The sequence below is a fragment of the Bremia lactucae genome, linkage group LG1, assembly GCF_004359215.1.
Source record: "Bremia lactucae strain SF5 linkage group LG1, whole genome shotgun sequence".
Taxonomy (NCBI): Eukaryota; Oomycota; class Peronosporomycetes; order Peronosporales; family Peronosporaceae; genus Bremia; species Bremia lactucae.
In genome coordinates, this window is record NC_090610.1 from 10,700,056 (window position 1) to 10,709,725 (window position 9,670).

Below are 9,670 nucleotides of genomic sequence, written 5' to 3' on the forward strand. Positions count from 1 at the left end.
TATAAATTGTCATTTTCACACACTAGACACGACACGTCACTTGTTGCGGGTTAAGGGGTTGTTGTCAGTTAGTACTTTTGGGCTAATTCGAGAATTCAAATTCCACATTCCATTATTGAACGGACCTGGCGTAGCAAAGCTTCCTTGATGAGGGCCGAAGATACAGCGAAGGCGGACCCGGACACATCGGTACGCACTTTAGAGTATCTAGGGATTGCGACATTTTGCACTTAGTGCTGCTTTGGAAAGGGACAAATGCAGATTACGATGAGGAAACTAACAACTTATTCTTCGTTGTGTTTAGACGATGGAGAAATCATGGGAGTCGGAGAAGGGAATTCGCAAGATGGCTGACTTGCTACGCGGGCGGAAAGGAATGCCATCACGTCATGCTGTGGAACTTGGGAAGCGCGTCGAATACTTCCGCGGTGATCGATTGGCCACCTTTTTGCTGTGTAGCCAACGGGTCAAGAAGTACTTTCCAGAACTTATTACTAAAGAAGATGCTTATTCGGTTGGCCGAGAGCTTGCTCAAAATAGCTATATTCATCGGTCCGAACGCGATGCTAAGAACAAGAAGATCCTTCAACCCACTCCCAAGCAGGACTTCTCGCCTGATGGTTATTACACGTGGATGTATGAGGGTTCTAGGACCTTTCGCAATTTTTTGACAGCGCTTTTAATTATTGGCTTCCTGATTATTACTTGCTTTCCCATTTGGCCGCAATGGGCCAAGGTAGCGCTCTGGTATATGTCTGTGACCTTCCTGATATTTGTCGCGATCTTCGTGGTGATTCGTCTCTTCATCTTTTTTATTCTCTGGATGATAGGCTATGAATACTGGCTACTGCCTAATATTTTTGATGACAACTTGTCGGTTGCTGATTCGTTCGTACCGCTTTATTCGCTGCGCTCTACGGACTCGTCGGAACGCATATATCGCCTTGTTGGCCTTATTGCCTTTCTGTGCTTCTGCGTGTGGGTGAAAAACCAGCCCACGGACTTTGACGAATATATGGAGCTGACGAAGCAATTTACAGACGATATATACAGCGGCAAGCTTCTAAGCGATATGTCACAGAAAGATCAGGACAACATTGATGGCGTGAAGGTGCCCGATCTGAAGGATCTCCTTATGGATGAAGACGAAGACGATGAGGACCAGGATGTTAAGTTCACTAAAATTTTAGACGATGATGATATAGAAGATTCTAATGTCCCACAGGCGACAAATGATAACGGTGAACCGGGAGATCGGGATTTGTAGATAATCAGTAGGTAGACTTATTGACGGAAGTCGACCAGTAAAAGCAAATACTTGAAAATTTCCAATAATGCATGCATGGCTATATTTTTATTCCCAACGAGTCAAGACGACCTGGTCGTATACGACGCCATTGCGATTCAATACGAACTGTATGTTCATGGACTCTTCGGTGGAATTGAAACGCAAGTATCCCCATTCGCCCACGTGAGCCACACTCCATTCACCAAGCTCACTGGAGAAACCCTGTTTTTCTAAATCAGCGCCTGCAGATCCGATAATGATGTGAACAGGTCCCTTGTTGTCCTTAGTACATTTTCCGTTACGCACAGCACAGCTGCGCTCGTAAGAGTGTTGGTGGCCCACTAGAATCAAGTTCACTTTGTACCTCCAAAGCAAATTTTCCACTTCATCGCGAAAATGCTGAGCCACTTGCCTGTCAGCTTTATCGCCTATTTGAGTTGTGTACATCATCCGGTGCGACGTGAGGACAACCCACGGGGTATTCTTCCGATCAACATTTTTCAGGTCTTGTTCCAACCACTTATATTGCTTCGATCCACGCCGCCAATCGTGCTCTGACGAAATCTGAACAACATGGACACCACCATAGTCAAAGGAGTACCAATATATAGCGTTACCATTCAAAGGGGCACCCCAGCGGTAATACATCGGCACTGAACATTCACCAGACGAGTCTTCACCGTAATTAGCCCAAGATGGATGAAAATCCATTCGACCATCGTCACCCGCGGCTCCGCTAGGATCATTGTTGCCACCGGTAACATAATCATATTCATGATTACCAATGCCAATCATGTAAGGAACTCTTGTCGCGTACGGCTCAATCAAATGGAAAAAATCGTCCCATATGTGCGCATGACCACGGGCATAACTGATATCGCCGAAGTGCAATAGAAAGCTATCATAACCATCCATCACTTCTTGAAAGGAACGTACAGCCGTGGATGTGGCCGCGGGAGCTGAGTTGACGCCCATGTCAGCGTACGCAATAAATTTAGCGCTCTTTACAGACACATCCGGTCGGCTTACAAAAGAATAGACCGAGCTATAACCGTCCTTATCACTGCCGAATTTGTAATAGTATCGTGTTCCCAGCTTCAGGCCTTTCAATATTACTGTATGCATGATACCAGGGTCGCGAAACCATTGCTGACTCGTGAGATTCGCTGGGCGGTGGCACATTTGAGCAGCTGTGTAAGTCTGAAATGTGCCTTCGGCATGCTTGTTCAATGTAGCAGGATCCAGCCCGTATCTGACCGCAGGCTTCTCACGTGACGCCGAATTGAACATCACGGACATCTCGTCAGTATTTTCAGTTAAAGCAATATGTCCATGCTTAGGGGCAGTGAATGCGTCAACCATACCCACTTCCGTTTGGGCGAGAAGAGCAAAAAAATTGCCTTTAGGCTGAAAGTTAAAGTACTCAACAGTATAATTGCAGCGCATCATGTACAGTGATGAGAAGCGAACAGAATTTGACAGCTTCGATCCATCGAGTTCATGCTCAGTGGCCGCCGTAATGTCGACTGTAACTAAAAAATCCTTGTCGTGGGCTTTAGGGCCGCAGCTAAGACCTAAAAAGTCTGCCTGATGCGGCCGCTCTACCCCGCTCCACTGAATCACCAAATCCTCGCCATCATTCAGGAGAGGTGGCATCGCAATCAGCGTCACACTTCCTAGCTCCGCGGCAACATGAACTTTATCGATGCTTGGCACAAAAATAGACGCGTCGTCGCGCTCAATATCCCAAACTTTATTATCGAATTGACTAGCGGGGCGGAACTTTTCGTCCGCTATATTGCGTACAGTGCCTGCTGTTTGGTAGATCGGCGATGGCTGGACAAATGCAGTCAAAAGAGCCAGGATGAAAAGAAGGCTTGCAACCATCGCTCCTCCTTCCTGAGTTAAGGCGGCCGTTTGATTGTGCGTGAAATGTGATTGGTCTAAGCAATTCAATTTTATCTAGCCTTATATATTTAGCAACTGTCCGGGCTAGTTATTAAGAAACGGCCGTCGCACCGACACCATGGGCACGAATTTTTGGCACTCGACGCACTAGTAAGTATATATAAGTAATAATAGAAATTATTCCGAGATCGTATCAATTTTCACGACTGATGCTGCAGTTTATACTGGATGAAGGACGTGACCAAGGGCGACCTACGAAAGAGGAACCCTCAAGATCGTAGGCATTTATCAGACGACGAGATTGATAGCATCCACCTTGCCAATATATCGTGTAAGTAGTCATGTACGTGCCCCGTTCACTAACCTGTAGGACTGGCTGGTGGTAAATTAATTGAGGCGATCCCTGAATGCTGAAGTGCTGGAGGAAATAGGGCCCCGGTTAAGGGTCCGCCAAATTATAATCTATACCGCCATTATCTTTTACCGCCGCTTTTACCAGACGTACGACTTCCGCGGTCAAAATCTCTAAGCTTTAGTATTTAAATTGCGATCTGTATGTAATGCAGGAAGAGTTTTGTGAATTTTGACCCCCATCTGGTCATTGGGACAGTATTTTTTCTTGCCTCAAAGGTAGAAGAAAGTCAATTGTCATTGACAACGGTCGCTTCTGTTCTGCACCATTACACCACGAGTAGGCTAAACGAACCTAACTGCTTAAAGTCGCTGCTAACGCGCTGTTTCTATTTGACAAAAGCTGGCGTAGATGAGGATGAATCCATGTATACTTTTCAGGACAAGGATATCCTTGAGTGCGAGTTCTACGTAATTGAGGCGCTGCAGTTTGACTTAATCTTGCATCACCCATTCCCGTCGCTCCTTCAGTACCGTTGACACAATAATTGATTTGTTTAAGTACTTATTAATTCTTCCTTGTATTAATGGCTGCAGGCTCCTTGACGAATTTGAAATTCATGAAGAATGTCTCCAGCTCGCATGGTAGGCAATTAATTGTCAATTCTCATTCAGCGCTTTACATTTTATCATGTCGATAGGCAACTCGTGCAATACTCGTATCGAACAGATATCATTCTTTTGTATCCGCCGTTTATGGTGGCCTACGCGGCTGCCTATATCTCATGCCGGGATGCGGGCTATGATGCTGCGCAGGTCTTCGCGACCGTGAATATCAAAAAGGATTTGCAGCTAAAGATTGTAGGTGAATTTCAGAAAGCTGTAGAAACCGAGAAGAGGTTGTACGCGGTACAGCTTTCGGCTTTGGAAAAATTGGATGAGATAATTCCAGATGTATCGGCTGGTGACGCAGAGGCTACAATTGGCGGGCCCGCAGACAAGTGATGCGAAATATTTCAGTCCGTCTGCTTAATTAATGTCCTAATAGCACGTTTTTAATGAAAAAGTTAATGTGATGCAATAATATTAGAACCCCGGCGACATAATAGTTTGAAGAGCACTAAAACTGAACTTTAGAAATGGAGACACAAGCAAGTATGTGGTGAAGCTTGGAAGCGGCTGATAAGGAGTATCATATGGACGGATACATTTATATAGCTGCTGGATGGTTCGACGAATCGGATAGATATCTCAGCGCTGTAGAGTATCAATTTTCATCAAAACAAGAAAGTCGATGAAATCTTGACAATTCGAATGATGCGATTCTGGATTCGGCTGACATCAGACGACAGAATATTGAGCCATTTGAACATGGCGACAAGCAAATAAGGGTAAATGGCAGCTCATAAAATGGTGCTGAAGTCCAAGGCTTTAAAATATAAGAGCTGATTTTGAGCGTCGTATTTGGCAACAACCGTCGATTCATTTTTACTGGCAGGGGTGTTTAAATTGCTTTTCACGTCAAATTTATGCTTCTTATAAAATGGTCCAGCACTCGTAATTTTGCTCTTTAAGGCACTGGGGTTGCGACCCACTGCTGCAATGTTGTAAAGGTCGCGTTAATGGTCTTTATAACAGAGCGAACAATTTTTTTGATCATCCTGTTAGATCATTCGTTAGCTTACGCCGCGACTTTCTTAAATTGGCAGTGCATCACCGCAATTTCTTCTGCTCGGCGAGCAATGGATTAAGAAAACTTTGCAAGGTTGAGGTCACCACAAACAAGTCAAAACTATTAGTTAGGCCTCGACATTTTTTGCTTGATCCAAGTGTTATATTCGTCAGATAGTGCTCCTGACATGAGCTTTTAGCGAATTATTGATCGCGAGTTGGAAAATCACATTCTGAATGGAGCTAGTTGCATGAGATTATATCCTATATTATCCAAACTTGTGGCAGTCCAGAGAAATAATTATTATGTTTTTGCTACGACTATTAATGATGGATTTTTAGATTAATCTGCGTCAGCGTTTTTGCTATGACATATAATGATGGATTTTTAGATTAATTTGCGTCAGTCGGCCACAATAACTTCTGCGAGCATTGCACCGCTGATAAAAAACTCTCAAGCGTCGCCATGGTTATAAATGCTCCGAAAGAGGACGCTAAGCACTGGATATAATAAATGCGGGGTCATATATCCTTCCGATACATCGAATCGTTTTTTTGCGCTTTTGTGTACTGTCTAGCCCCTAATTGAACTAGTGCTTGTTTTTTTTTGCTAAGTATACTGGTACTTTTTCTCAGCACTTATTACCTAAATCCAAAACTATGGGTCGAGTTCTCGTCGGGATCATCGGTGGAGGCGCCGCTGGCATCAGTGCGCCAATGCGTTGCAGTTGCTTGTGTGTCGTACAGTTGTATAACGTGACCTGTAAATGAATGAATGCATGCAGTCACGGCGAAGTGCTTACGAGAAGTTGGACACGATGTTATTGTATTTGAGAAGGCGGATTATGTGGGGGGAGTGTGGAAATACGACGCAGCTGCACATGCGTCATCGTCCGTACTATACGAATCGCTGCACACAAACTTGCCAACAGCCATAATGCAGCTTCAGGATTTTCCTTTCCAAAAAGGGGTCTCCAGCTTTCCGTCTCACGTAGACGTACTGACTTACCTGCAGAGCTACTCAAACCATTATGGAGTTGATAGCTGCGTACGGCTCAATTCGGTGGTGACTAGTGTATTAAAGGCTTCAAAGAAGTGGAAGATTTGCGTATCGTCGACGGATAGAGGAGACTATGCTGAAGAATTTGACCGCGTCGTTGTCTGCAACGGCCACTTTTCTAAGCCCTCATACGCATCAATCAAAGGCATTGAGCGCTATAAGGGAGAGGTGACTCATTCACGTTCATACAGAACGCCTGACGCGTACAAAGACAAGGTTTGCGTCTGCTTAAGACTCATTTGCATGAGGATACTTAATATAAGGGTGCGCTCCATGTCTAGCGTGTTTTAGTGATTGGACGCGGACCTTCGGGCCAAGACATTTCTCTTGAGCTTGCCAGTGGTGGTGCTGCGGAGGTCATCGTTGCGACTTTTGACTACGACTCTAATGACATTGACTCCCAAGATCTGCGAGTACTAAAGCCTGCCATTGACCATATCAATAATGATGGTTCCGTGACATTTATAGATGGGTCGACTATTGATTCCCCTGATGAAATCATGCACTGCACTGGGTACCTGTATTCTGTCAGTGAGTTCTTTCCGTCTAAATTACTTTTTCCTGGGGCCTGTGTCCAGCCAGATGATTTGAACGAAGCCGAAATCGCTGTGTTCCATTGCTTGACAAACGGTACTGCCGTGGCTCCAATCTACAAGCAATTGTTTGCCATCGAGGATCCCACGGCGGCATTTGTCGGGCTACCCTTCAGCAATTTGCCTTTTGTTTGCTTTCAGCTTCAAGCTCGATGGATAGCGCGCGTGTTCGGCGGAACTGCTTTTCTTCCATCAAAATCGGACATGTATGCGGATTTCTATGCTTACGTCGGCTTTTTGGACGGTGATCTGACAAAGCTTCACCAATTAGGGCCTCTGCAGAAATACTATTTTAAGTACGTTGTTCTGGTGACACTAACTCCTAAAATTTTGCTTAAGTCGGGTGTTGACTCCTACAGCGAGCTGGCTGCGTTGTCCAACTTCCAATTAGGACAGGAAATCCACGACATTTACGAAGACGTTCGGTTCCTCCGCCAAATGTTTCCGTACAAGTATCGCAGTGCGGATTATCGACGAGATGAAGCAACGGGAAGGTGGGTTCGACGCATTGAGGCAAGCAATTCATTATCGGAACTTGTGCGAGAATTTCAGTAAAATTTTGGATTGGATCACTTTCTATCTTCATCGATGATTTCTCATTCGATTCTGGTTGCTAAATTCGGCTAGCCTTAGCAAGATCCATAAAAAATCATCGAAATTTTTAGCAGCAAATTTACATACGTCCAATTTTGTTTGCTTGAACATGCTTTTTGTCTCGACAGTAGAACGATGTTTGTTTTCGCTCGGAGTGTGCAAACTGTCCCGTAAAAACTGACAAACGACTTTCGGCAGTTATTTTAGTAAGGGTAAGAAACGTAATTACAGACCGTAGTGCAAAAATCATAGCTAGCAAGGTTCTTTCATAATTTTCTTCGAATGAACAATTATTTTGTCACCGTTATTTTGTCACCGTCAAAATAATTGTTCATTCGAAGAAAATTATGAAAGAACCTTGCTAGCTATGATTTTTGAAACAATCTGCTGACATTTTTAATTTGCCATGGATTTGCGCCTCCGTTACGGCGAACATTCCAGTTGCGATTATTTTTTATGAATACTTCTTTTATTTTTGAGAATGAGCTATTTTAGATGTAAAGGGGTGTAACGGTATCGTTATTTGAAATTAACACTTAAAGGTTGTTAATCAATATATTATCTAAAAGGTAGATAATATTTGGAGGATATTACTTTATATAGTAATGTTCAGAAATCTTATCCATAAATAGGTATAGACCATTATATCTATTTATCCCGCAGACTAATCAACGGTAGATGTAAATAAAAGAGAGAGACAGATAAGATAAGATAAGATTTCAATTGCATGTTGAGTATTCGTTTATAATTAAGTTAGCGTTAACAGATAGAAAGAAGAGACACTTAATTATATTAATACAGTTTTCATTTTACCCTCTTTAAGCACGTTGCCTTAAGGAGAAGTCTTCCTCTGCACGTACTAGTGTACGTGAAATAACGTAAGGCACCACTCGCAACTGAAGCAGTGCGAAGTGGACTTGTACTTAAGCAGTACAAGTAGAAGTGCCCCGTTCTGTAGGAGGAATTAAAAATATTATATACTATCAAAAAAAATAATAAAGAAGTATAAATTATTATCATTCAATAATTTTACTTAATATTTCCAATATTGCCTTAATTGGTAATTTGAAGCAATAAGACAGCAGTTCTGTTGATAAGTTGATTAAAGTATGTATCAGCGGTTTATCAAGGGGTCGCAATATATAGTTTGATAAGAATATATTTAAGTCAGTAGATAAACGATCGTTACGTAGAAACTTGATATTATAAAACGTCCTTACTTTTTCCCTATATTAAAGCCTTTTGTATTGACCTTTAGTGGCTAAGATTTTTCTTAGCTACTTAAAGCCTATCTTACCACGTTGTGTACGTAGAGGATTTGGGGGCACCTCACCTTCACTGTTACCAGTGCAGGTTGGCTGGTACTGAAGAAGTACTAGCGGAAGGTGCCCGTTACACTCAATGTAGGTCAGGATCACTTTCAAGCACACAATATATATTGGAAACCGTACCCCTTTTCGGTTTCGCCACAACCCATAGATTAAATTAGGGGACCGGTAAGGCCACACACTCTAACTTAATCATCTACCTCTGTATTGATGAGAACGCGTCGCAAGAGCAACGGGACGAGAAGGAGTAGAAAGGCCCAGGGACCAGTGAAATTGGCTCGATCAATGGGCAAGGGAGGGGGTGTAATGGGCGTCTCATTACATGTCTTAGTACTTACCATAGTACATATCTCAAAGGTGCTCGGCACCGGAGATGAGACGGAGGGAAGCGGGACATGTCTCTACAGGGTAAGACATGGGAGCCAGGGCTAAAGGTAGCCAGTTGTGCTCTAGATGAAGTGATGACGCCGCATCGTCATTACTCATCTTCCTAGAAACCATCTGGCGACACTGCATCGTCGACATGAGAGTTTCAAGTTCAAGTTCAAAGCTTCCCAGTCGAAGTTCAAGGTTTAAATTCAAGTACAGAATGATGGGACCTGCTTGGGAACTACACTGGTGACGCGTCCAACGTGTCTCTACCGGTTGAAGTGAGTGGCGTGAGCCAGTCACTTCGCAGGGAATTTTCCACAGGACTTCAAGTTCAAGGTCCTATGGTTTGAACCTCAGTGTCCCCAAGGTTTTATATATCAGTTCGTAGGTTTTATTCATGCATGTGTAGGTTTTACTTGTAAAACCTCTAGGAGCCCTTGAGGCTAATGAGGAGTAGCGACAGGAACCATAACAGCTTTTCAATTCAGTTGTCATTTTACCTTCA

The 9,670-nt window shown here is 43.5% G+C and overlaps 3 protein-coding genes across 3 annotated transcripts; 2 read left to right on the forward strand and 1 right to left on the reverse strand.

Annotated features, from left to right (window-relative positions):
- The first annotated feature begins 67 nt into the window (after positions 1-67).
- Positions 68-5,142, forward strand: CCR75_004980 (uncharacterized protein). The gene is made up of 7 exons (XM_067963065.1): positions 68-3,346; positions 3,415-3,525; positions 3,593-3,697; positions 3,763-3,887; positions 3,951-4,077; positions 4,145-4,192; positions 4,249-5,142. The coding sequence occupies exons 1-7, from the start codon at positions 3,315-3,317 to the stop codon at positions 4,550-4,552; spliced, it is 852 nt and encodes a 283-aa protein (XP_067820368.1). The 5' UTR covers positions 68-3,314; the 3' UTR covers positions 4,553-5,142.
- On the reverse strand, positions 1,355-3,175 carry CCR75_004981 (uncharacterized protein; the record flags this gene model as incomplete). Its single annotated transcript, XM_067963066.1, has 1 exon — positions 1,355-3,175. One exon carries the CDS (start codon positions 3,173-3,175, stop codon positions 1,355-1,357), a length of 1,821 nt encoding a protein of 606 aa, XP_067820162.1.
- A 736-nt stretch (positions 5,143-5,878) lies between the features above and the next one.
- Positions 5,879-7,426, forward strand: CCR75_004979 (uncharacterized protein; the record flags this gene model as incomplete). Its single annotated transcript, XM_067963064.1, has 3 exons — positions 5,879-5,927; positions 6,004-6,494; positions 6,560-7,426. 3 exons carry the CDS (start codon positions 5,879-5,881, stop codon positions 7,424-7,426), a joined length of 1,407 nt encoding a protein of 468 aa, XP_067820497.1.
- Between the last annotated feature and the right edge of the window lie 2,244 nt (positions 7,427-9,670).